We start from the raw sequence: 26,688 nt of genomic DNA on the forward strand, positions 1-26,688 counted from the left end.
AAATGTTGCCATCTTTGCTGCCATCTTCAGGGGAAAGTCCGTAGGAGTCGATTGCTGAGTGTGTTGTAACACGCTCTGGAAATTCACAATTTCGTCGCCGTTTTAAAAAAACAAAAAAAAAACATAGTCCAGTATTTCTTTCGAAAAAAGAAAGAAAACTGCTTTTCTCACCTGCATAAAATATAGTAGGCTATAAACAGATATGTGTGTATTTACTTAATACATGGGGTTACAAACAAACATGCAATGTGAAAGTCTGGGATTGGGGAGAGCACTTAATAGGCCATATGCCTATTCTAAGCTACTGAATATGCATGAAGTCGAACATTTAGATGAAAAACACTCTTTAATAATAGGCCTAAAATAAATAAATAAATAAACCGCTAATGAAGTTTACTTTTGACCATCGCATTTATCGCCTGTAACTCGAGATAAAAGGACGTAACAGGAAAGTATTTGGCTGAGCAACGGAGGTTAATATGTAGGCTACTATGTTTTGTCCAAATGATGTCTATCGTTGTTGCACTCAAAGAAAACTGGAATGTTTCATTCGTCCTCCTTTTCAAGCGTCCCGGTTGTAGGCCTACTACTTTGGAGCGGTCATTCTCTCTCCAAACTTTATTCTCAAAATTTAAAGTCGACATGTCAAGTTTAATCTCGTCATGGCAAAATATTTTTTTTTCTTCAAGTGTGGCCCTAATACTCCGTCGTAAATTGGGTTATTCACTGTCTCCCCTAGAGTTAGATAAGTGAGCAAAAACATTTTTGTCTCCGTGCATGCATTGTCGTAGTCCGGTAGTGCCCCCACTAGGTTAGCTCAGCATAGTGAATGGAATCCTTTGTAGCCAGATAGTATGTTGTGAATAAAAGTGAGCCAACAAAAAATCCCTAATTACTTCTTGTGGCCTCTGTCTTCACAACGAGTACAAATGGCAATGCAGATTAAGACGAGTATAGGTATTGACTTGGGGACACAAATGTTTTTGCTCACTTATCTAACTAGGGGAGACAGTGAATAACCCAATTTTATAAAACGGTGGCATGTTCCTTTAACTCAGGGGGAGACAGAAAATAGGCTAAATTTCTCAAAATGTTGGCGTGATCCTTTAATGTTATCAGTTGACTCCGTTCATCTACTCTTGTGATTGAGTTGCGGGCATCGCAAATTCCATAAGAGGTGGTGATGAGCTCTTTTTATATATTTATATATTCGTTGTCTTTAATCAGCCGGGGTGCGTTTCCCAAAACCATAGTTGCTAACCTGTAACCCTTCTGATAGAACCATGGACAACAGAGTTATTCTGCATTGCAACCAACAAAGTTGCTAACTTAGTTAGCAACTATGGTTTTGGGAAACGCACCCTAGGACAGTAGAGAGAGTGACAGGAAGCGAGCAGAAGAGAGATAGGGTGGAACCAGGATATGGACCTGGGTCGGACTCGAATATGGTATGGGCACTGTAACCAGTTGTGACACTGTACCCCACCCATGAGCGATGTTCAACTGATGAAGTGAAATCTTAATATATAGCAATTAAGGAACAGCGTGCACTCTGTGGTAGGGATGTAACGATTACCGGTATAATGATAAACCGTGATAAAAATGTTGACGATAACAATTACCGTTTTCTTTTGAAATATCATAATTATCACGGTTGATTATCACGGTGTTGAAACCGTGTGTTTAATCCTTCCCAGCTTCATCCGAGCCTGCTTTTGACATACAGTAGGCCTGGTACAATGAAGCAAAATTGGTACCCTACTGATTCTGTTGTCTAATTGATGGTTTTAACTGCGAATTGGATTAGGCTACACCTGATTTTAAAAGGCGGAACATTTTCACCGCAAAACTTGCACTGTATCATTTGCACTCTGCGTCTTTTTATGTTCGCATGCACATTAAATCCATTCCACTCACGTTATCAGAAGAACACAGTAGCCTAAAGTTTTATTTCGAACACTTACTTTGGTCTCACTCAGGGTAGGAATTTCACGGCGGCCAAATTTTTGCCCCTTGCGTTGGCCGTGATGTCCCTTTGAAAATCAGAGGTTTACAGGCCACGGTGCCCTTGGTGCCCTTCTTTCAATATTCTGCTTTGCATCCTACTAATAGCAAATTTTATTTAGCCTATGGCCTGTCAAAATAATCTTAGCATTTCTTTTACGCAGTGGAGAAAGTGACAGCGCAAGAAAGAAAGTGCGTCTAAATTCACCTATTCTTCTCAGTTGAACTACTCGCGAAGTAGCCTACTCATCACACAGACATCACAAGTATCACATGAAAGAGCTTTTTCTCAGCTTTTAAACGATGTTAGCCGCGAATTGCTGTGGTGAACGGTTCGCGAGAAACGTAAATAATATAATTAAATTTAATCATAAATTCTACTGAATGTCCATCTCCCTACCCATTCCTCTCGGTGCAATACTTCACGAACCTTTCGTTTAACACACGACAAACCATATATCAGAATAAACAGCAGACCTTACCGAAAATAAAGGTGTAAAGCAGTCCCCTGTACAGTTAGCCGTTCTAGAGTAATCCACTTTTGAATTTGCAGTAGGCCTACATTTCGACATGCATGGATGTCTCCAAATTTGGGCTTTAAGTTTTACAATGTGTTTAAATTGTTCCACATGATTTCATAACGGGCCAAATACAAAATAAATGTTACAAATATCGCCTATATATCGGTAAATCAGAGGACAGCTGGCTAAGAGTTTGTGAAAGTAGATCACAAAATGCAAGCATGCATCTAGGCTATTTGAGTTTCTTAAAGCTGAACTGTGCTTAAATTGTTCAATACATGATTTCATAACAGGCCAAATATAAAATAAATGTTAAATATAGCCTAGATATCTGTAAATATTAGATGTTCAGATGATTTGCAGTTCTATATAATATGTCATGTTTCATGTTTTTGTAATGTTTCATACAGTGATGCAGGTCTACTGCAGTGAATAGGCTATACAACTTTGATATTTTTTATAGCCTATGTGGCCTTTGTGCCCTCCACCAAATATGCCCAACTGAAGGCCAAGTGGCCTTGCCCCCAGATTGGTGAAATTCCAAGCCTGGTCTCACTCATTGGATCCAAATAACAGTAATAGCAACCTCCAAGTCATGGTAGGGTAAGTTAAGCGATAAGCACATAGCCAATTAAACATGAAAAACTGAACGGGACACTTTTTGAAACTATTTCAGCTTGTGTAGGCCTATCAGTGCTTTCTGAACATATTGAACACACTTTTAAAAATACCGTGATAATACCGAAAACCGTGATAATTTTGGTCACTATAACCGTGAGGTTAAATTTTCATACTGTTACATCCCTACTCTGTGGGCAGAAAAAGTTGTTATGTTTGCTGTATAGCTGCCCTCAGTGAGTATCATTTACTGTGGCTACATGGTCCATCAGTGTATGTGATGAGGATGTCATCTGTAAACTGCCGGGTGAAACCATGGCATTTTAATGTCAATCAAAATGTTTATTCTCCAAAAAAACATTAGACTTAACTTTATGTTTAATAACCAAAGGTGAATAGTTCATAATCACAATCTCAAAATACAAAAAAAATACTCAGTATTTACAAAATACAGGAATTAAAATGTTTTTTAAAAAACATGTTTGATATTGGACTGCTGAGTTGGCAAAGGAGTTGTTTTAATTTTGTACATTATCTCCAAGGAGATAAAAAGAAAATACGGTAAACCCTATGGCTTCTAAATTACATGAACTATCTTAAAAATTCCCACCCTTAGTAAATCTAGGAACACAGTGAAATAATTACAATCAAATCATTTTAATGTTGTGATTTATACATACTTTAGTCCCCTTTACATATATTAGCACATTCAAACCTTATCAGCAAAACTTCTTTTTGTCTCATCATGTCTTCATGGTTTCCTCTGCAAATCATTGACAGCATAACTGAATTTCTGAAACTACTGTACAATATGCATACCCTTTCTAAGGTTATTTGTTGTGGTGCAAAGCATGTGAGAGGATTTCAGACATCCGTCATCAAAGCACGACAATTTCCTATAGTTACACGGTAATGCCACAATCCTTTGAGTACTACAAAAAACAGACAGTTCAATTTGTGTATGGCATAACAAAAGATACAATGGCCTATTTACAAAATTCAAGTTTACATATCTAATATAAAAAAGTGCATTGAAGTCAGGAATGCGCGTTGAGGATTTCCAACTTAGGAAATGAAGAACTATCCATAGGGGGCAGTCTAAGGTAGAAGCACCCTGTTCCAGTACAGAGGGCTGGTAGAATGTATTCGAAACCAGTGCATGGGTGACTGACATGTCAGGAGAGTTGCCTGGGTCCTCGTGACTGGTACATTGTTCAGCTGTTTTGCTGTGGATCAGAGCTGTTCACTGCAGTGCCTGATGGATGTCACCTCCCATCAAAAGAGAGTGTGTGAGTCCAGCCCCTGCTGTTCCAGAGCCTTGTGAGCTCTGAGGAAGCACCAGAAAAAAAAAGAGAGTGTGTGTGTGAGTCCAGCCCCTGCTGTTCCGGAGCTCCACGAGTTCTGAGGGAGCACCAGAGAATTGCTGGTCTTATTTCAACCCGCACCTGTGAGGTTTTCATTAGGGACAGGTCATGAATGAAGAAACCAGAGACCAGGAATGATACTGTATCCCAACAGAAATGCAGGTCCTTCTATAATACAAAAAGACTGATGCATCACCACACCTCAAACAGGGAACAAACGGCATGAGCAGCCCAGTTGCCTGTCTGTGTGCGTCTGTGTAATCAGTCGGCAGTGCAGGACGGTGTTGGGATCTGTGCAGTGGTTCAGTGGTTGATGGACGGACGGATCATCCAGTGCTCAGAGGTCTGCTCTCTCTCTCTCTCCCCTCGGTGTGTGTGTGTGTGAAGGCTTCGGTACCGGTCAGTCTGGGGCGGTCCCTGAGTGTGGGGTCTGCTCGCGCCCGGCTGCAGCCTGTGTTACCGCTCCTCCGCCACCTTCCCATTGGCCTCCTGCTCGGCCTCCTCCCGCCGCTTCTGCCGCTGGAAGAAACCCAGCTGGACGAGGAGAGCGAGAGATTAGCGTTACGTGAACACACAACCAGGTCACACTGGAGAAGGAGAGATATCTTATTGAGAGTGAGCAATGAATGGCTCATCTGGCTAACGCCGTTTTCATGAATGTCAAAAACGGTAAAGAAAACACAAAATCTACACAAACCTAATAAATAAGTTATTTTGTTCACACACAAAAGTGCATGCAGTACCAGTTAGTCTAAATGTCAGACAGGTACACTGACTGCAAGATATCATGAGAATGCTAATGACTATACAACTTTGAAGTAATGGCCATTCTTTACATGTGTGTAACAATGTGTGCATTCTTTACATGTCTCTGTGTTTTTGGTTATACATACAAATGCATATTTTATATGTTATAATACTGAATACATTCAATATATGTGTACTGAATACATGTAATATATATATGTTGTATTTCAGTATGATTTGACACACTAACATGAATGGGCCATTGACATTAGCAAATTGAAATGTTTTTTGCACTTCTTTTTGTCTGTTAGACCTAATCTATCTAATAATTCCAGGGACACCTGTCTGTATGCCTGTCTGTGTGTCTGTTCTGTTCTTTGCATATCTCTTGAACCATTCACCAGACCGACTTCACACATGGCAGATGTCTTGCTAAAGGCAAAAGTAAGTGCAGTGTGGAGTTTGAGATCATGTCTGACCTCAACTGTATAGAGCCCTGACCGCCCCTGGATGCGGTTTGCCAGGAGGCATAAACACACTCAGCAGATCTTGACTTCTTAACCTTACTCAGCATGGACATTGACATGTTTATAAGTGCATCTCAAAAAAATAGAATGTCATGGAAAAATAAAGAATTTATAATACAGAAATGTCAACCTGAGAAGAGCTCTAATCAACTAATTAAGTCAAAGCACCGACAATGGTTTGGTATCCTTTAATCTCTCAGTCTGTGCAGGGCAATGGACTTTTCCTTGATATTCTAATTTTGTGAGATGCACCTGTACCTCTCCCTGAACCCAACACTCTTAAAACGAATGTGTTTGAAACAACACAAACTGTGTTGTCCCTATCTGGACACAGAGATGTGTTAAAAACAACATTGTGTTGTTTTCAAAGCAAGTTGTGTTATTTTCAACACATACTGTGTAACGGATAACAAAAGCAACGTGTTGTCCGCCAGTGCAGGTTGGCGCCTTGCACGGCAGCCTCCGTAATTGGTGTACAAGTGTATGTGTGTGAATGGGTGAATGTGAGGCATGAAAATGGAAAGCGTTTGAGTGCGTTTGAGGAGTAGAATAGCGCTATATAAATGCAGTCCATTTACCATTTACATTACAACGTACCTTCCACAGAGCGAGGATGAGCAGGGCCAGTAGTAACAGTCCCCCAAGGGTACTTCCTATGATAATCCAGATGGGGATCCGATAATCCTCCTCTTTCCTGATTTCCAAAACTATCTGTGGACATACAATAGTATAAAGGTATTTATACCTTATAAAAGTTCATCCATGGACAGCAAAACTATTTATGGACATACTGAGGAATAAGATTCATGTGGTAGACATCAATAGACAGTAGAATTGCTTGGCAGAAAAAAAAATCTATGATAAAAGACATCCTGTTAATATAATGTTATTTTCTGTTAATATACAGACAAATATCATGTTATATTCTGTTAACAGGTTAACAAAGTGTTATATTCTTGTAATAAACAGATTGTGTGCACAGCTCTGACTCATAACAACGCTGAAATTAACAACAAGCGTAAATTATAGTTTCAAAAATAGATGGAGGGTGCCTGCACGCCATTCTTGGATGCTGCTCTATGTCCACATGGCATCAGTAGATGTTTGGATGCTGCTCTATGTTCACATGGCATCAGTAGATGCTGCTCTATGTTCACATGGCATCAGTAGATGCTGCTCTATGTCCACATGGCATCAGTAGATGTTTGGATGCTGCTCTATGTCCACATGGCATCAGTAGATGTTTGGATGCTGCTCTATGTTCACATGGCATCAGTAGATGCTGCTCTATGTTCACATGGCATCAGTAGATGCTGCTCTATGTCCACATGGCATCAGTAGATGTTTGGATGCTGCTCTATGTCCACATGGCATCAGTAGATGTTTGGATGCTGCTCTATGTTCACATGGCATCAGTAGATGCTGCTCTATGTCCACATGGCATCAGTAGATGTTTGGATGCTGCTCTATGTCTACATGGCATCAGTAGATGTTTGGATGCTGCTCTATGTCCACATGGCATCAGTAGATGTTTGGATGCTGCTGTATGTTCACATGGCACCAGTAGATGGCAGCAACGCTCAATCTATACGAGTTGTGCTCGTGGTCCTTTCGGTCCTTTGGCTCCACTGAGTCAGAACATGCTGGAGAAAGGAAATGCTCTCAAACCAAACAGTGTGGACCCTCGACCCCAGCCACACAGTAGTGTGGACGAGGCCTTTGTGTGTGTGTGTGTGTGTGTGTGTGCGCGCAGTAGTTTGGACGAGTCCTGGGTGGGGTGTTAGCACGCAAACTGGGCCGCGTGCAGAGCTGTGTACATGAGTGGTACAGCTTGTTTGGAATGTCGCAAACAAGAGCTGGTAAATAAACTCACATGTCTGAGTGGCCGTTCCTCAAACAAAAACATCGGGCTGCTGGAACTGATCTGGATGGAGGCTGTTGTCACCAACTCCAAAGTTTTGAACTTCAGCTGGACAATAGGAGGTTGTTTTAAGTTTAGTTAGTTACTAAAATGGGCATACAGTGAAAACACTGAATATATCCATCAGAAGAAGTTGGCAGAGCTGTATTGGCAAGTGTAACTTCAACTATTCTTATTACAGTGTGAACAGCAATCAATTAATCTGAGTGCAAAATCCCCATGCAGCATGGACTCAATACACTTTACAAAATAACAAATAATCAAATGAACCAATGATGGAAAAAGTAAAGTGTCTAACTGGTTAAAGTAATGTGAACTAGTTGGATATGAACTGCAATGGTTCTGGTGATGTTGAGTAGCACTCACAGCGTGTAAGGAGTCAATGCGTAGGATCCCTCTGATGCGGACACCAACTTCTCTATGGGGTGGCAGGTTGACACTGCAGTGTACTGGCACTGATAACGTGTTGGAGTAATTCTGCCCAGACACAGAGACACCAGAGATTAAACAGCATTCCCACACAGGTAGACCAGAGATTAAACAGCATTCCCACACAGATAGATCAGAGATTAAACAGTATTCCCCCACAGGTAGACCAGAGATTAAACAGCATTCCCACACAGATAGATCAGAGATTAAACAGCATTCCCACCATACCTGTCAACATTTAGCTTTCCAAAAACGGGAGATTTTTTTTCGGGGGGGGGGGGCAGTGTTTATACCGGATCTGTGTTTGCATATTTAATACGTTTCATACACGTGTTTCAACACTGCATTTCGGTCGTTGCTTTTACCATTACCTTACGCATGCCAGTTATGTATCCACCAGCTGCCTGCCTGCAGCCTACTTCTAAAACTCCAAAGCTGCTTGCTGTCAGATTTGGTTCCGAGGGAACAAGTTCAGTGTATCAACAACACTCAATAACAGTTTATGTGATGTGTTAATCAATTAAATTCCCAACAATTTCACAACAGCTAGGTCTGGAGTAGGCCATTCAACTAGCCCGCTTGCTTACGACGAGACTCAGCAGTTGGCACCCGCTTCCTTATTTGGGTTTTGGGTTGCCAGGGTTTAGCCTATGACAAAACAGTTGAAATTGAAACTAAGTGATTGTGTATGTGTAGGGTGTATTTCATACACAACCTGGCAACCTGAATGGATCAATGATTTTAAAATGAAGTTTAATGGCCATGCAAATTACGGGAGTTTTCCGGGAGAAATAACAAAATGGGAGGGTGCTGGGAGATGACCTTGAAATACGGGAGAAACCCGGGAAAAACGGGAGTGTTGACAGGTATGATTCCCACACAGGTAGACCAGAGATTAAGCAGCATTCCCACACAGGTAGACCAGAGATTAAACAGCATTCCCACACAGGTAGACCAGATATTAAACAGCATTCCCGCACTAGCCACACTAGCATGGATATCACAAATAAAGGATCATTTGGTGGAGAATACTAAAGGTATCTTACCAGACGCGATACACGAGACAGATCCTCAGGGGAGGCCCGGCTGTGGGCCACGTGTTGCGGTGGAATGCAGTGGGTGCCGTCGATCTGAAGGGTCGGAAGATCGGAAGAATTCGGTTTATTTTGAGTAGAGACAGTCACAATTAAAATAATGCCTCTTGTGTATGATATGTTTTTATGTTTTCAAAGCTAAACACTAAGACGCATAGATGTGGACCAGATCACATGTCTCATTGTTCTTTTGCTGCCTCATGTGGAAAGATTCCACTAAGACTGCCGAGATCAAGTTAGCTGGAAAATGAGGAGTTGTGGTATGCAGCAATTCTGGTCAGATAAAAACTGAGGCAGAGCTTTAGACCCTTTCATCAATAAAAACAAAAACAATGCATGAACATTCTATTTGGTTCCCAATCTACTTCCTCTGCATTAAGATAACATATGGAATGTTAAAACGGAAGCCTTGTGGGGCCAACTATGATGCTGATAATGGAACTCTCTTGAAAGGGTCTATTGTAACTTTTGGCAAATCCTCTCCATTTGTGCCATGTGCACTCCCCCTTACCTGATCTATCTGGAAGCTGGCTATCTGCAGAAGCTGGTTTCCATTCTTTGTCACCTCAGGGATGTCAATGTTCAGCTGCAGGCCCCGCACAGGGAAGTAGCCTAAGTTCTGAATCTGTGTGCAGAAACATCTGATTAAGTCAGATGGTAGAACAGTGCATTTCGTTGCAAAATGTTCAGTTACACTGAAATTAAATGTTAGTGGAACTTGTAAGTAATAGACTGTTTTTGACAGGTTTTGATTCCTTATGGTCGTTGGCCTGATGACTCACCTGAAAGGTGAAGTTAAAAGGAGGACCTAAGCTTCCGGGCTTTTCCAAGGACAGGTCAGCTTTGATTTCATAACGGGAAGGGTCCGAGTCCCTGGAAAGATAAAGGAAAGTATTCCATTTCTGTGCTGCTGGGGAGGCAGTAAACACTGATAGTGTGGATATGTCCTCCTAGCCATGTACCATAAACATAAACATAATCATGGCAGAGTATGAGATTACCTTTGTGTCCAAAATAACTTTTTTGGTCTTTGCTATGGAAAGGAGGTTGGATAAACTCTCTACAGAAAACAAAATGCACTCACCCCAGACCACCCTGCAGTATGTGCAAAAGTAAAAAATGTGGATAAACATAGTGAAATGGAGCTCTCACCTTGTAAACAGAAGGTCAGCCTGGTATTTTAGCTGGTAAAAGAGGTCAACGACATTGTCATGCAGGTATACTTCCTGTCCGTCACTGTGAGAAAAGAGACAGGCATTTCTGACATGTCAAATATTTTACCATTCATAGTTCATATTTACTGTGATTTAGATACATGTTTGGCTAATTGTGTGTATGTGTGTGTGTGTGTGTGTGTGTGCGTGCGCGCATGCATGTGTGCATGTGTGTGTATTTCGTACAGTGCACAGTGATCACCTGCTAGCATTCAGGGTTACCCGCAGATAGTCCAAGACCATAGAACGATTAAACTCAAACTCCAGACGGAAGGACACCTTCAAGAAGAAGAAGAAGGAACAGATGTTTAGTACAGCATCTCTGAAGACAGCACAGTGTACTGCTCCAGATCACACGTGACACATTTAGATTCTGGAAAATAGTGAGAAGTCTCGAACTGAGTCTAAGTGCTGTATGTTTAAAACGGAATTTCAGTGCTGTATGTTTAGAACTCTATCAACAACATGCGACTAAAGTATCTAAGGCTTGAGGGGAAAAGCCTTGGCTTCCATCCTGACCTGCAGTCAGTGCTGTTAGTGCAGTGGACTCTTAGGAACCAGAGCCTGTTGCTTTCCCTCAAGACAAAAACAATACCACACATGCATGCACACATACACACACACACACACACACACACATATGCACACACACACACACATGAACGCATGCACAGACACACACACACACACACACACACACATGCATGCACTGTGTTTACCTATGCCATGTTCCTCCAAGCAGCAATACAACCACAGTTTTAGCAAAGCAGTTATTGGCACATTTACACACCAAACACAGTGCAATCCATTTCTCTTGTTTGCCTAGCTGCATCCTGTACTACCAGAGAATTCTTTTTGGCCTGATTTTTGTCAGTAAAGAGGGAAAAAAGAGACAACGGTGATCTCTTTCCAGTGAGGGGGAGCATAAGGCTGAAAAAGAGTTTACAGTTATCTGTCTTATCCTCAGGATTAACCCTGATGAATGCCTGTTGGCTCTGCACAAACGGCCTAATCAGGTATTTACTTCATAAGCACGTTACTGACAGAACACAGGCGCTTAAATGGTACAGGCTGCTGCTTGCTGCACACCCCCCCCCCCCCCCCGCTCCTCTCCTCCCCTCCCCTTCTGAATGCAACTTGAATGAAATGGTACAGGCTGCTGCAACCCCCCCCCCCCCCCCCTCCCCTTCTGAATGCAACTTGAATTAGATATGTCAAAGGAATGCCTATTTGCTTGGTATGCCCGACCAAAATGATGTGCATTACAGGGCCTGCGCTGCTGGTGAAGTTTATATGAGGTCCTTTGGAGGGGGGGGGGGCTCCGTAATAACCCTGTCCCTTCGCTCTGAGATGGGGCTTGGAAAGAGCTGCCGGGCCATGCGGGTAACGGCTCCATTGGTTTTGAATGCTGGCACAGCTGAGCATGGAAAATGCTGCACTTCACTGGGCCGAGGGGCCAGCTCTGAAATGTTTATGTGTCCCTCGAAGGGAATGCGTTTCATTCATGAAGGGGGGGGGGGGGGGCTCATCTGTGTAAAGCTTTCAAGAGAGACATCAATTCAGCTCTCACCACGGTCAAGTACCTGAACCATCGATCGGCAAACAAAGGGGAAAGGGAGATTACGGATTACGTGTTTCCTCATGTGACAGATTTTTGTGGTTTGGTATTTGAAGTGTGGCTTCCTCACAGCTCATTTCGTGTCGTCCGGAGGGACACTGTCATTGTCTGGCACTGATAAAGATATAGAGGGAGTCTTAACTCTGGGCTCTTTAAAATGCCCAAATCAAGGCTCACTGGTTTGGGTCGTGGTCAAGCGTGTTAACTCACTTCGATGAATCATCTAGTGCTTTAAAGGTCCGTGTGACCCATTTGGCACATTGTCTGACATTCCAGGCCTAGAGAAACCCAATGACCAGGTTAAACAGTGCAATACAGCAGCAATGTTACCCACTGCATAATGTCATACTGCACAATATTCATCTCTTGGTAAGCTACACTATCCCATACTGACCCCCCCCCCCTCCCCCCACACACACACACACACACATACACCCGCCTCCAGCCATTGACTGTATTGACTGTATTTTTCCCGGTTGCTAACAGACTGAACGCTCCACAGAATGCTTTTACACAACAATGAGTCCTTTCTATTGAGGTCATGTTTTGGACTTTAAAGGTCTATATTTATGGGCTGAAGAGGACTGAACAGGCCATTAGTGGTTCACTGAAAGAAAGTTCTGAGGAAGTTGGAGAATCAAATTCCCAACCAATGAGTTTCATGCCAACTGCTACAAACAGAACGATGCAGCCTTAGATCATCTTTAGATCCTCTTGTTCCTCATAGGGAATCCAAAGTTAATCAGCTCCTGCTCATTTGATGGAGGGCTACAAAGTAGTTGTTTGTCAATGGCGAGCATATTTGTTCTCCAGTTATTTTGGTATCATCAACAAATTCAGTACTCGAGGGGCGCTGTGGCGCAACAGGCTACAGTGCCCACGGGGACCCAGGTTTGAATCCGACCTGCGGTTATTTCCCGATCCCACCCCATCTCTATCTCCCAATTACTTCCTGTCTCACTTTTCACTGTCCTATACAAATAAAGGCAAAAAGCGCAAAAAATATACGGTAACACTTTACTTGACGGATGAGTTCATAACACATTCATAGCAGCTATCATAAACTGCACATATGCAGCATTCATGACTGTTTCATGATTCAACATTCAAACCAAACCTTTCATGAATGTGGAAGACAGAACGACGACAACTTGTCCAAATAAAAGTCCAACAATTGCAAAGCAGCATTGCCGTTTTTGTTCCAAATCTCTTACCTGATCACGTCACATATGAGTCAATGGGCTAAATATTTCATGAATATCTTATGAAGTCTACATCAAATGCCACTTTAGTATACAAGTAACATGGTTTGGTATGAATGTTGAGTCATGTCTCATGAAACAGTCATGAATGCTTTATGTGCAGTTTATGACAGCTGCTATGAATGTGTTATGAACTCACCCATCAAATAAAATTTTACCAAATATACTTAAAAAAAAACTAAAAAAAACAACAAAGTCACCAAACCAAACCAAAGTGACCCTGATCTTGCAATATTAGGTGAAACCAAACTCCAGGCTCGGGAAACTGATTCAGAGGAAATGGTGGACACAGATATGGTGACCCCTCTACCTTGTCTGCACTACACACACACACACACAAACACACACACACACCTGCTTACAATACATCAGGGGAGTAATCCAAGTACGTGGTACTTGGAATACCCCCCAGGACATCAGGTTATAATTATATATCACCTCTTCAGAAAGATGCATGTAAGGCAGTGACTCACTTGGGTCTTGGCTCTCATGAATGGGGAGCTGACATTGCAAGATTTCCCATATTTGTTCTTCTCCACGTTGCGGCATTCTATCTTGATGTCCGAATTATCCTGTAATGGCAATGGTAAAGACAATGTGTGTAACTATTTGGCCATAGTAGGAAATCTTGGAAATGGCCATACAATACAATGTGGATTGTGTTATATAAATACCAAATAACAGCATGTTTACACTAAACTATTTTACACAATTTCTAATTAAATTCATGATTTGGCCATGACATGAATTGGCACAAATCATGTGATGACTTTGACTTGTAGGATTCTAAAGAAGCATGGACCGCTGATGAAGTCAGTGAGTCTGGACTGTGACCAAGTACCTTGACTATGAGACTGGAAAAACGTAGGTTAGGGGAGAACGAGATGTTGAGGCGCGCTCCGTAGGCATTCTCCCCACGGTTCTCCAGTCGGGTATCTATCACCAGTCTTCTGCGAGAGGCCTCGATGATCCGCTCCGATGGTGACACATCGTCCTGATTTACACACACTGTGCCACGACTATGCACCACCTGTCCACAGAACTGGCTGAAAAAACAGGAGACACTCTGATTCTGGTCGTCTTGTCTATTTTGTGGTAACACTTATGAACACAGTATCACTATGAAACAAAACCCCTTAATTTCCTCCTTTATAAATGCCTTACTTTTATCCATAAAACCCGCTTTAGGAGCACAGTAATAATTATTTCTGAAAATGTATACATGTATCATTATGAATATACTTATAATGCTTTATAGATACTGAGTTTAACTAAAGTGTTACCAGCATGGGCATACGAATATATTGTATGAATCCCTTAGTGCTGAGAGTGATGACCATGCTTGTGTATGAGTGACCTACCTCCGGGTCATCAGGTCGGAGTGGCTCTGCAACACCAGGCTAGGAACACACCGGTCATCCTCATCACAGCCGTTCCAGAAAGGCAGCTGCAGAGCAACACACAGCCAAGAGTGCTATTGTGAAACCATGCAGTTGTAGGGCTATTCTCATCACCAGATGTAGACACACTGACCTCTGAGTGGACTGTGAGTGTTTACCTAAATACATAAATATGCATGATGGCATAAATATGATTTTCACTGAGATTAAAGATTGTGTTAAGTGTTCTGACCTTGATTGTTGTAAACGGTCTGCTTACATTTGAATTTGAAAAAAAGCAACCAGTTGGCACTGGAAGACACTTGAACACAGAGAGGAAAATCCAAAGCACCCACTTTCAGTCCAAGTTAAATAAAAGTCCTGCCACGTGTTTGCTCCAACCATTCACAAAACCAGCTGATTCTAATTGGCACAACTCCTCAGCCAGGTAGATGAGCGAATTAGTGAAATCACCTGTGTTAAGTGCACAGGTAGAACCAATACATGGGAGGACTTTTACTTTCTGAAGCCTTAGGACTTTTACAACTCTGTTCAATTTTCATACAGAGCTCAAAAAGGGTAGTGGGGCCCATGTCTAACAAGGCCTTTTTCAGTGGGGAAGCAGGCCTTACCTGGACCCTGAGAGAGGTGGGCCAGCCATCGTCCAGCGCCGGGCCCTGATGAGGGTCCTGAACAGCTACCACCACGCTGAACACGATTGGTCGGGCATAATCAGTCGTCTCCTAAGGAGGAGGATAGTGGGTGAGCACAGATCTCATAGCATAGACTTACTGCCTAACCATTCAGTATTATGCTTACTGATCAGCAGTCATCGACTGTGTTTAAAACTAGTCCTGCATCCGAATGCTAAGTATGCAATGGTGAGGGTGGTGGTAGTGTAGTGGTTAAGGAGCTCGACTAGTATGCAGTAGCCACAAAGGTTGTGGGTTCAATTCCCAACTGCCACCGTTGTCTCCTTGAGCAAGGTACTTAACCCCCGAAATGCTCCAGGGAGATTTACCCCTGCAATTGATAAGTCACTTTGAATAACCTTTAAACACTGTTCGTGTTGGTGTACTGTACATGTTTGTGTGTGTGTGGCTGGGTGTGTTTCTGTATGTGTGTGAATGCCTATGTGACATAGGTGGTTCACACGTACAAGTGGCAACATGATAACATGAACTGACAACATGTACTGAGTGAGTGAGTGAGTGTGTGTGTGTGTGTGTCTGTGAGTGGGTGTACGTGTGTGCTTCTGTGTGTGCATGCATGTGTGTGGGAACATTGGTGGTAAATTGTAGGAGTGTGTCTAAAGAGATGTCTTTTATCTCCTGGATGAAAATTATACTCTTTCCCATTCATTTCCTCTGACAGTCATTTTTGACCGTAAACAAAAAAAGTGTTTCTACGTTGAATAAATCACTAAAAATTCAAAGAAAGTAGTCAAAATAAATGCTATGTGTTCAAAAGCCTTTTGTGAAGGATATCATAAGATCTTGAGGCAATCTGATGAAAAATGGCATATTTATGGTACAGGGAATGTGTAAATCGGTCATTTTTGACCGGGACAGTGTTAGCTTCATGCATACAGGTATAAGCAAATGCATAAACTAAACATGCATGCAATTGCTTTATGCCTACATACAGTAGAAGGCTATTATGGGTATTTGAATGTAGCGTAGCATTTCCCCATATTGGAAGTTCTATGGCCGGCTATGCAACTTGCTGTAAACCTTTGCACCTGTCACAACTGTGTCACACTGTTTGTTTCCCATGCCTTCAACATATGTGAGGATGTGCTCTCACCACGACATGGAAGTAGACATGCTCACAAGTCTCCTCTCCAGTCAGGAGGGTGATGTTACGTGGTTGCAGTCGATCGGGCTCGTCCAGCAATGCGCGGGGAGCAAAGCGCTTCTCCTCGATGGACACATTGTACTGCAGAGCTAAACAGAGAGGGATGAGCTTTCATGAGACGAGGAAACTACGGTAGACATTGTTGTACATACATACAGTAGTAATGGGACAAAGTCTTTGTGAAGTATATGGAATGATGGAACAATGATTTGCAAAGTGGTAACGTACAGCTATAAATAGAGTGGTGATGTGAGGAGAATGAATGAGAAGAATGTGTGAAAGTGCCCTAAGAGCTGTTAAATATATGGCTAGTCTCACATGGGAGGATGATGACATTGACTTTGAATTTTAAATTTCCTGATGTAATCTGATGTGTGATCTCCAAATCCGTTCCTCCCATCACCAATTTTAACATTGCATCAGACACTTGCTATGTCCTCTGACAACAACTAGTGGTAAATAATGTACAACTAAAATATTCTGCTCAAACGCTGACTCTCTTCACTAATTGATATATTTAGTGCACAAGAAGTGACGTTTACTTTTCCTCATAGCTGTGGGGTCACATTGAAGATATATGATCTGTAAAGGTTTCGTTTACCGTTAAGCCTAGCCTCCTTTTTTAACGGACCAGTTATTTATTGTTCCTGTCCGAACTCACAGGGAGGAAAGTCTTCAAGAATACGCCAAAGGTCAGTCGCTGAGGACAGTCCTCACTAACGCTACAAAGCAGAGCCTCTGATGACATACGTCAGCCTGGTCTTAATAGAAAGCAGACTGCGTGAGGTACTGATAGCAGGCAAGACTCCTCTCATCTCAGCCAAGGAAAACCTAATGATTTAGCCCAGTAGACGACACACAAAAGTGCCACAGACTTTTTAGGCTTAGAAGGGGTTGTGAAAAAAAAAGACGTTTCCACTTTAAAAGTGCTGAGCTTGTATGAAGTGGAACCCCAGCACATCTGACTGGCATTAGGGGAGGAGATCTGAGGGGGAAATAGTGAACAACGGAGATGTGCTGTTGTTTAGTGCCCCTATGTCTCAATCATGTCAAACCAGGACAAGACGCCTCTCAGTGACTCACTCTTCAGCTTCCCGGCACACATGTGTGTATGAGACATGTGGACTGAGATGACTATTTGGGAGGTCACAAGGGGTTAACCTGAAACACACACGCTACACTTTAACCCTCCTGCCCCACCATACTCGTGGTGGGGGACCTAAGCACCTACTGTATGGACAATCCTTTAAAATAAATTGTGATCAGTGTGTGGCTGCGGGTGGGCTGCTTCTGCTGCTTTCAACAGGCTGGAAACCAGAGCCCTCCCTGGGGAACGGTGCCTGGTGGAGGCCTCGCGGGTCACGCGCACATAGCTTTGATAGTTTACAAAAGCCTGATGTCCAACAGGCCCCTGGTGTTGCTGAGGTGTTTTGGTCTAGCATATGGATATGGTGTGCCCAACATTAATCACATTGTTAAGGTCTGTGGTTGAGAGGTTCAATATGTATCAGAATGTAGCAATTCCTACTATGAGCTTTCTGTTGGTCCAAGTAGTGATGAATGGCATCTCCACTTAAAGCCGTGACAACATGTAAAGAGGTTGCTTTTAATACAGTGCATCAGGTCAAGACCGCATGAGTTACACATAAAGCACAGTTGCTGCATGTTTAGACTACAAAATGTTTTTGTCTAGAAGTATTTGTCATTAATTCCAAATTCTAGGCAGGAGGAAATTTTCTTTGCTGGCTGCACAGTATTTGAACTAGAATGGCTTTCTCAGAATTGTGGAATGAGAGGAATAGCTATAAAAAGAAATCCCCTTGAGACCTAGACAGAACATTTCTACACCTCAGTGACCCTTTCAACAACACTGTAGTCATTTTGGAGCTGTGCGAGTCTAGCGTTTCTCTAGAACCTCTCCAAAGTTCCAAAACAGGTCTGTAGAGTAATAAGGGGGTAAACCACTCACCGACTTCCTGTGTTGGCCGTGTGGAGGTGCGAGCTGTGACGTTTAGACATACTATAGCTGACATACAGGTCACGTCCTTGCCACCCCTTCGACAGTCCTTGTTGAAGATGTTTACTTTGCTGGGCTCAAATCTCACCATAATATGGATGCGGACGACACTGCGGGACCTGTAGCCCACATGGATGTAGGTGTCAGATTCACAAGCTGTAGTATAACAACACCTTTTCTCTCTGTTTTGAAAATGTTCCTTATAATATTGTTTCAAAGGTCATTTCCACACAGGAGGCCCTATAAGGCTTTATGATTGCAAAGCCGCCTGATTGCCTTTGTTACGCAGCCAAAGCAGCTGACTGATTTTGCGAAACGGTGAATATTTTCAACAAACATGGTCAAATGGTCAGCTATCCTCTTACCACAGAAGTACTGCTGCCCCAAGAGAACCAACTGATAAATCTACTAGCCCATCTCCATTGACGTCCATCTTTCCGTGGATGCTACGTCCAAAGTACTGCAGGCCGTTTGCCAGTTGTGCTGCACCAATCCTCTGTAAGGAGAAGGGAATCAAGGTTACCCCAGAGTTAACCCAGGAGGCCATCAGAAGCATATTAAAAAATAGTTTTGCATCATTATCTTAGGTACTCCCTAACCCTAAGTAAGAAGAGGATGAGCACATCATACAGTACATTAATATTTGTAATATGTTCTATTTGTAAGACTTTGTATGAAAGGCTAAATACTTAAATTATGAAATACAATCGAAGTCCTGAAACAGTCTTGACCTGTTTATATTTGCGGAGAATCCTGTTGCGTTGGCTATAAAAGACGTAAATGGCACCCCGGTGGTTGTCCTCCAGAGGGGCTCCGATCACCACATCATTGAAGGTGTCACCGTTGAGGTCGGGCACGGGTGCCAGAGCCGAGCCGAAGCGGGCGTTCTGTCCCTGGTCCTGGACCTCTAGCGCCCCCTCCAGGACAAAACGAGTCTGGCAGAGAGAGAGAAAAGTCACAGGGTTGACTGGGGAGGCACAGACTCACAGTGTGGCAAATGAACAGTAATGCCATGTATAGTAGACAAGCACATACATTTGTAACCCATGACGAATCTCCAAAATCCAGTATATCCTGCACTGCGAGGAATGGGCAGCCCTCAACTTATTTATGTTAGACATGAGTTGTAGTTACTTAACTCCTCTCTCTCTCTCGCCCCCCCCCCCCCCCCCTCTCTCTCTCTCGGGCGCTTTGTTTGTTGTTTCAATTATATGAAATTCTTTTGGAAAGATAAACACAGACACAACAAGGACAAATACAACATAATAGGCTAAAGCCACAGCATCAACTTGAATTCTCACTCAGCCAAAACCTCATTCTTGAATTCCATTGTTTTCCTACGGCAAACTTATGGCCTGAAGACATCTGTTTTTTAAAAAATTGCCAACAAGAGGCCTCCCCAAGACCTTCTGGTCAAAGAAATAGTACGGCTTCTGAATGTCCTGAGAGATTTGGTGATCAGATACCCGACAAAAATGTGAGGTAAGCTGGAAAGCATTTGAGCCTTTAAAGATAATTAACCTCAATTCCTGGAAAGTTTTAGGAAAAGGTGCAATTTCTCAAGCTTCGAGTGTGCTAGCCAAGGTAGCCCTACACATCATCCCCAATCAGTTTAGTCTCCCTTATGGTTTATGATGTACTGCTGTGGACAGGCTAAACACAAATGAGATCACTTATTTTACCATCGTCCCCAGGGAACAGTGAGTGAAAGGGAGGTTCACTGCATTCCTCTACACTTCAGACAGATGCGGAGCTGGGAGCCAGCAGACACTGTCAGTCAGATCCAACAAATGTTTTAATCGGGCCATTAGTTACTTTGAGCAGGCTCACGTTGCCCAATCTGAAGATGTCACAAGCAACATTTCAGCTCCCGTCTGATCCAAGTGGATTTCTGGCGTGTCAAATTTTGTTGCTTGTCTTGCAGAGTGAGCAGTCGAACATGCGGTGTGAGCACAGAAATCGTGTGAGATTTAAACGTGTAGCTTGTATACGATTGAAAAAAAAAAGTGGCATCTGCCTGGCTTAATAGATAGAAAACACAGTGAGAACCAGCTCTCCCACAGAGCTTTATTTAAAACACATTGGGCACTGCAGGCCCTTGATGATGACCGTTCATAAAGTGGCCAATCACAGCAAACTGGCTGTCCCATACATACAGCTCTTCTTGTTCACAAGGTGTCAAGGCTGGGAAGAGAGGAAGATTGGGTTGAGCTTTTACTGGAATACCTGATTGATCTTTATTTTGGTACGGCTTCACAGTTAGCTGGGAGGCTGTTGGGGAATGGCCTTATAAAAAGCTGCTGGAGAGAGGCCTGGCTGGCCGCCTGCACTGTCTCTTAATGACCAAAGCTTTTACGCATTTTCTCTCCAGCAATTTCCACCTATTAGAACCTTTCATCCACGAGCAGCAGGTAATTATGTCTGAAGGGCTAAATGTTTTCCTACTGAGTTCACCATGCACTTGCTGTTAATGAAGGCCGGCCGTGTTCTCATTGGTGTGGTGGCAGGTGCCCCATGTCCCAGGTTGGATTAATCAGCGTGTACAGTTCCACTGGACTCAGTTACAGCAGTTGTAAAGCATCAGGCAATGGAGAGGGAGTCCATTTTTTAAACCTGTCTTGGTGATGTGAACCATACCAAGCATCACCATGTAATGTTTTACTTTTCGGTTTAGTTTTTGTTAACTGATTTTCTTTTGTATATTAAGTATGATATAGATATTTTATTTTGTTTGTTTGTCTGAATGTATAGCACTTCCATGAACTGCCATTGTTTATTAATGTGCTATAAACATAAATTGAAATTCACATTAACATCAGAAATATATGTTTTGAACCAGAGAAAGCTTGTCCATCGAGGACAGGGAGGACCGTCCTCCCAAACTTCCATAGAGAAATTAAATCAATAAATATGCAACAGACAACATGAGGCATCTGGTTAATATGCCGCCAGGATGTATGATTACAGTGACATCCTTTAAGACACAGTAGAGGCAGAAAGGGGAGAGATGATGGAGAGAGAAATGGAGACAATCAGAAAGAGAGAGGGAGAGAGAGGGGCTATTACTGCCCTTTTTTTCATTCTTTCTTTTCTCTTTCAATCAATATGAATGTAAAGTTGATTCTTAGTAAACAACATACCGGTAGCTTTGTCAACAATTACTCATTCATGGCAATAAAACACCATTTGATTTGAGTTGAATTGAATTGAGAAAGACCGCGCCAGGGAATGTGAGGAGGAAATGACATGGGGACATTAACAACAGACGGGAGGGTGTGCAAGGGGAACTGGAAGAGCTGGTGATGAGGTGTTAGACACTCAATGCGGATGCTCAGCTTCCCACTCAAGGTCTCTGGTCCAGGCCAGCGAGGGCCCCAACAGTCACGCAACACGTCCCCTCACCTGCTCTGTCACCCGGTAGATGTACACTTTGCCCTTCTCCCAGCCACCCCCGAAGAACATGGGAGCCGCCACCAGCAGGTTGTCCGTCACACCATCTCCATCAATGTCCACCGGGGCAATCTCACTGCCGTAGTAGGAGCCGATCTGTAAAACAAATCAACGACACAAACATCACATCCTCCCACGTGCACATAGACACCAGGCAGCAGAGATCCAGTCAGTTGTGATGTGGCAGTGCCCCCCCCCCACCACTAGCCAGGTGTGCTTACCAAGGCCTCTCTACTGGCACTCTGGCTGTTAAACAACTGTAAAGCATAACACATCACTCACTCCTCTCAAGAATGCTATGTCTATCCTCGGGCTGTTGTTGTTGATGTCTGTGGTGTGAAAAACTTGTTAGATTCTTTTTCCTTCTCCCCCTCATTGAGGGTGTAAGGCACAGAGCAATTTAAGCGCTCTGTTTTGAATTAGTGACTAAGATGGTGAGCACATGCGCTGTCCCAGCGATGGCAGCCATTAGCTGTTTGCTGTCTAGACTGTCATGGTGTCCCACTTGCTGTTTGGATAAGACTCACTTATTTTCCCACCATTTGCCAGTTGTCAAGGTACTTTTGCACTCAAAGTTGCCTCTTCAAAGCCTTTTCAAGGACCACATACTTTTTGGACATTGGATTTCGCCAGAATGCTTATGGAGTTTCAAAAACAAGGGCTTTTTTGTTTATTGTGTGCATGCCTGTGAGTGGAGTTGTTTGTCTTCCTCTCCTCGGCTCTATGTGTATGTTTGTCTGTTTCTGTGCAGAGTTTGTGTGTGTGTGTGTGTGTGTGTGAGAGAGAGAGAGAGAGATCTTTATGCCAATATTAATGTAAAGTTGATTATTAACATGTTATCTTTGTACCTGTAGTTTTGGCAACAATGACTTTATTCATTCATGCCAAACAGCACCATTTGATTTGATTTGATTTGATTTGAAAGAGAGAAAGAAAGAGAGAGAGAGATAGAGAGAGAAGGAAGTTCTCTACCTGTTGTCCCTTCAGTGAGTGTATGATAGTGAGGTTTCCGTCGTTACTCAGCGTGAACACGATGACCTTGCCAGTGTGGTTGAACCGAGGAGCTCCGGCCACATACAGCTGTCCGTTCTTGGCCGACACCACTGATGTCACTGTGTAACCTGCGTAGCCAGCATGGTTGAAACCATTACTCCCAGTTCACATTGCCAAGAGAGGATAGCAATTAGTTTTTGACCATAATCATTTGTAACCATATCCTTCGTGAGGGATTGGGGGTTGGAATTGCACATTATAGTTTTGGTCATTGTGCAAATGACACCTGTCACACCAGAGACCCTCCGACCAGAATAACTTTAACTTTAAACTTCCTGTTGATGGCACATGTCTCAAAGCCGAGGCTTGCTAAGAGTTTTTGCATGCAACATAGTTAAAAATGACGTCAGGAAACTAATCAGCTACTCATATGGGGTAGGGTCATAGTAGCTGCTTATACCAAAATTCAGCAACCTCAACCCTAAATGGTAAAAGAATCTGGAGTCCATCTGTGATTACTAGGCCGCAATCAACCAGCCTTGCGTCTCAGGTTGGCATGCTCTCGTCTCGGCACTCTTGCGTGAGCACAACCAGATTCATGCCTTCGCTGTATTCCATAATGAGTCTGGAATGGCTTCCATCATCAAGGGCCTGATGGGAAATGGGAAAACCAGAGCCCCGGAGCGGGATGTGAGCGAAGCCAGTGGAGCGGTTTATGGACAGGGGCCGCAGTAGTGGTGGCGCGAAACCACAAGGCTTCAATGCGCTTACCACATGGTCCTCCAGTAGGAGAGAGAGAGAGAGAGAGAGATAGAGATAGAGAAAGATATAAAGGACAGCAGAGGGAGAAAGAGAGTAATAGAGCGTTGCTTGATAAGCAGTTGGTAATGAGGTCTGGCGGGCTTTTGAACCTGACTTCCTGTTCAGGACCCTCAGCTTCCCCTCTACGACTTCCGCTACTCACACCCAAACATCACACAGCGGAGGGAGGACAGGCTCAACGTTTCTCACCCTGACGTTACACGTCAGAGCACAGACTCACAGTCACAGTGCTTCACCCTGGCGATACACCACACAGGACAGGCTCACAGCTTCTCACCTAGGTAAGCGCCGTGGTTTTTCAGCTCCTCTGGAAACTCCCTGGAGTAGGAGGACTTCGGAGGGATCACTTTCCCCTGGCGGCTCTCCTTCAAAACAGCCCCGTTCCAGTCGTAGGCCCCCGGCGCCCCCACCAAGATTCCATCCTGTTTAGAAACGAGGAGAGAGATAGAACCGATAGAAAAAACATGACTACTCAAAGCAGATACTTAACATGTCTTTTGTCTCTTTCCCTCTCCTGAAAATAAATGAGGAGTTACTTTCCAAAAATTAGATTTGAGAATATTCCAGTGTTTTGTCTGAAATGGTCCCTCCCCCTCATCCAGGCCTAGACGTGAGTCAGCATCTACAGCATAGACAATAGCACGCTCTCATTTTCCGACTAATCAGTAGCACTGATGCGGGCCACTTAAACAGCTGCACTATGTGCAATATGCGCAGCAGTGCTCTGTGCAATAAGACAGCTCTACACTTATTGCGTTATAGATTTTGCGTTTGAATGTTTACGTTTCACTGAGAGAAGTTTTCCTGATATTACCCACTGATTTACACAGCTACAGAGTAGGCTATGTCTGCCTGCTGTAGGCCTATTCTGAAGCAGAGCTAACAGTGGGCCTGTCAGAAACATGTTCACTTCAGACAGCAGCACATTTTCCAGTGGCCGCCACAAATAGAAATTTGCCAAACAGCCTTTCAATTCCCTGGAATTGGCTACACAATACAAGAATGACATCCACTACCGCTAAGGAAAATACAGTAAAAAAAAATTAACCTCTCTTCAAGAAGAATTGTGTATTTGTTTGGTTGTACATGGTTCCTATGGTAACTGACCACAAACAGTGGTGTACTAGTGACCTAAATACTTCACAGTTTGTCTAAGGACAGAATTCGGCCCTGGACTCTTATCCTTTGCTGAGCTGTACGCATAAACTCTCCCCTCTCATAAAAACACCGCCAGTTAAAAGCCATCTTCAAAACAACACTGTAGCATTGCTTACAAGATTTGAACATGGACAAACAGAGTAGGCCTACATTTAATAAGTCAGTGTTATTAGCAAACAAATATCTGAAGTTTGCAGTTTTGTGAAATTGGTTATTTTACTAAATAAAGGTCACTTCAAGTGAGATCCCAGCTGCTAATGGACAATTAGACTAATGACAGATATTGGCTGCACCCAGAAGCAGATCATACCAATCTGGCAGTGCTTAAACACTTCATGGACATAAATTCTGAAGCAATTGCATTCACTTCTCATTAAAATGAATGAAAGGGTCGAAAAAAAGTATAGACCAAATAAAATATAAAACGTGTATGGGAATTGGAACATCTGAATTTGTGTGACACCAGCAGTATTTCAAATTGGCAAAGGTTGCCTTCAGCTAAAACCATCTGTGCTTCTGGGATGGTTTTCCCTTAAAGCTCCCAAATACTTTCCAAAAAGCTATCCTGCTTTCAACACTCAGGTTGCCTTTGTTGATCAAGTGCTATCCCAGGCACGCCGTATTCCGAGGGATAAAATTTCCAGTCATCAAGGCTCCCATCTGCAATTTTCCCTGTCTTTTTTTAGGAGGGACCGTAATATGTGATACTCTGAGCAGGTTGTACTCAGATAGTCAAACTGGGCAATTGAATCAAAGGCATTACATCAGCTCAGTTGGCCCAGACAGACAGGCAGCCTGACAGCGAGATCTACAGGTACAGTTGGGGAACAAGATTTGGCCAGACTGCCACGGATGAGTGTCCAGCTGGGTCAGACACTAAGCCAACATTCCCTGTGATATCAGTCCTCAGCAAACAGTCCAAGAGAAAAGGGGAGGAAAAAAATAATCTTTCCAAGACATCTCCTAAACGACTTTCTAACCCTCTCAACCAGATTCGTCCCGGGTGGAAGAGTGTCTCGTTCACGTTTTCGGGGATTTGCAGCAGATGGAGCCCTAAATCACGATGGCCCGCGTGCCTGCGGCCTCACGGGAGGGCCAGAGAGGACGGAAAGCATTCGGAGCGTGCCGAGAACAAACCCATCAGCCACACGACACTCACCTCCACCACGTGTGTGGAGAAGCCTGCCTGGGACATCTGGAGGGCAAATGTCGTCCCATTCTCACTGGTTCCTGCAGACAGAGTGAAGGGGGGCAAACAAAAGGCATTCTTGAAAGCATTTTTGCAGGGCTGCAGTTGAATTCAATAGTCATGCAGGACAGTGAATTATGACACAGGATTATCAACTTGTTCAAAGGACTGTGAAAGCATACAAAAAATTGCTTGAGTGAGATTTATAGCATTGCAAAATACTAAAAAAAAAAACATAGTCTGAAGTTGAGCATGTGTTGCAGCAAGCATTTGCAGTTAAGTCCTCTACCCTCCAGGCTGAAGATTCGGTTTCCCAGGGCATCCACAATATCCTTTAGGGCAGCCTCATCTGTCACGTTGAAGAAGTGCTTATCATCTGGGTCACTTGCAATGTATTTAATCTCATTCAGGAAGGCCTCGGGATTGATTCCACGACGATTGTAGTAACCAAGGACCTGGAAAGACACGGCAGCAAGTTATCAGTTTTCTGGACGTCCCATACCT

At 43.2% G+C, this 26,688-nt stretch overlaps 1 protein-coding gene across 1 annotated transcript in view; it reads right to left on the reverse strand.

Annotated features, from left to right (window-relative positions):
* Positions 1-3,630: 3,630 nt before the first annotated feature.
* The window catches only part of LOC143126221 (integrin alpha-11-like), a 44,016-nt gene continuing 20,958 nt past the window's right edge, over positions 3,631-26,688 (reverse strand). Inside the window, exons 9-30 of the mRNA XM_076288131.1 lie at positions 26,474-26,639; positions 26,155-26,225; positions 24,115-24,259; positions 22,995-23,143; positions 21,975-22,118; positions 19,304-19,507; positions 18,938-19,068; positions 18,525-18,691; positions 16,505-16,644; positions 15,331-15,441; positions 14,681-14,766; positions 14,161-14,365; positions 13,793-13,891; positions 10,642-10,718; positions 10,378-10,461; positions 10,008-10,098; positions 9,737-9,850; positions 9,178-9,261; positions 8,069-8,179; positions 7,655-7,750; positions 6,379-6,492; positions 3,631-5,041 (exon numbers count right to left, since the gene is read on the reverse strand). Coding sequence (XP_076144246.1) covers positions 4,964-5,041; positions 6,379-6,492; positions 7,655-7,750; positions 8,069-8,179; positions 9,178-9,261; positions 9,737-9,850; positions 10,008-10,098; positions 10,378-10,461; positions 10,642-10,718; positions 13,793-13,891; positions 14,161-14,365; positions 14,681-14,766; positions 15,331-15,441; positions 16,505-16,644; positions 18,525-18,691; positions 18,938-19,068; positions 19,304-19,507; positions 21,975-22,118; positions 22,995-23,143; positions 24,115-24,259; positions 26,155-26,225; positions 26,474-26,639 — 2,667 coding nt within the window. The 3' untranslated portion in view covers positions 3,631-4,963. The remainder of the gene's footprint in view (positions 5,042-6,378; positions 6,493-7,654; positions 7,751-8,068; positions 8,180-9,177; positions 9,262-9,736; positions 9,851-10,007; positions 10,099-10,377; positions 10,462-10,641; positions 10,719-13,792; positions 13,892-14,160; positions 14,366-14,680; positions 14,767-15,330; positions 15,442-16,504; positions 16,645-18,524; positions 18,692-18,937; positions 19,069-19,303; positions 19,508-21,974; positions 22,119-22,994; positions 23,144-24,114; positions 24,260-26,154; positions 26,226-26,473; positions 26,640-26,688) is intronic.

The sequence above is a fragment of the Alosa pseudoharengus genome, unplaced genomic scaffold (assembly GCF_046254945.1).
Source record: "Alosa pseudoharengus isolate Yale_2024_CS ecotype anadromous, Long Island Sound unplaced genomic scaffold, YU_APseudo_1.1 YU_APseudo_1.1_scf_16, whole genome shotgun sequence".
Taxonomy (NCBI): Eukaryota; Metazoa; Chordata; class Actinopteri; order Clupeiformes; family Clupeidae; genus Alosa; species Alosa pseudoharengus.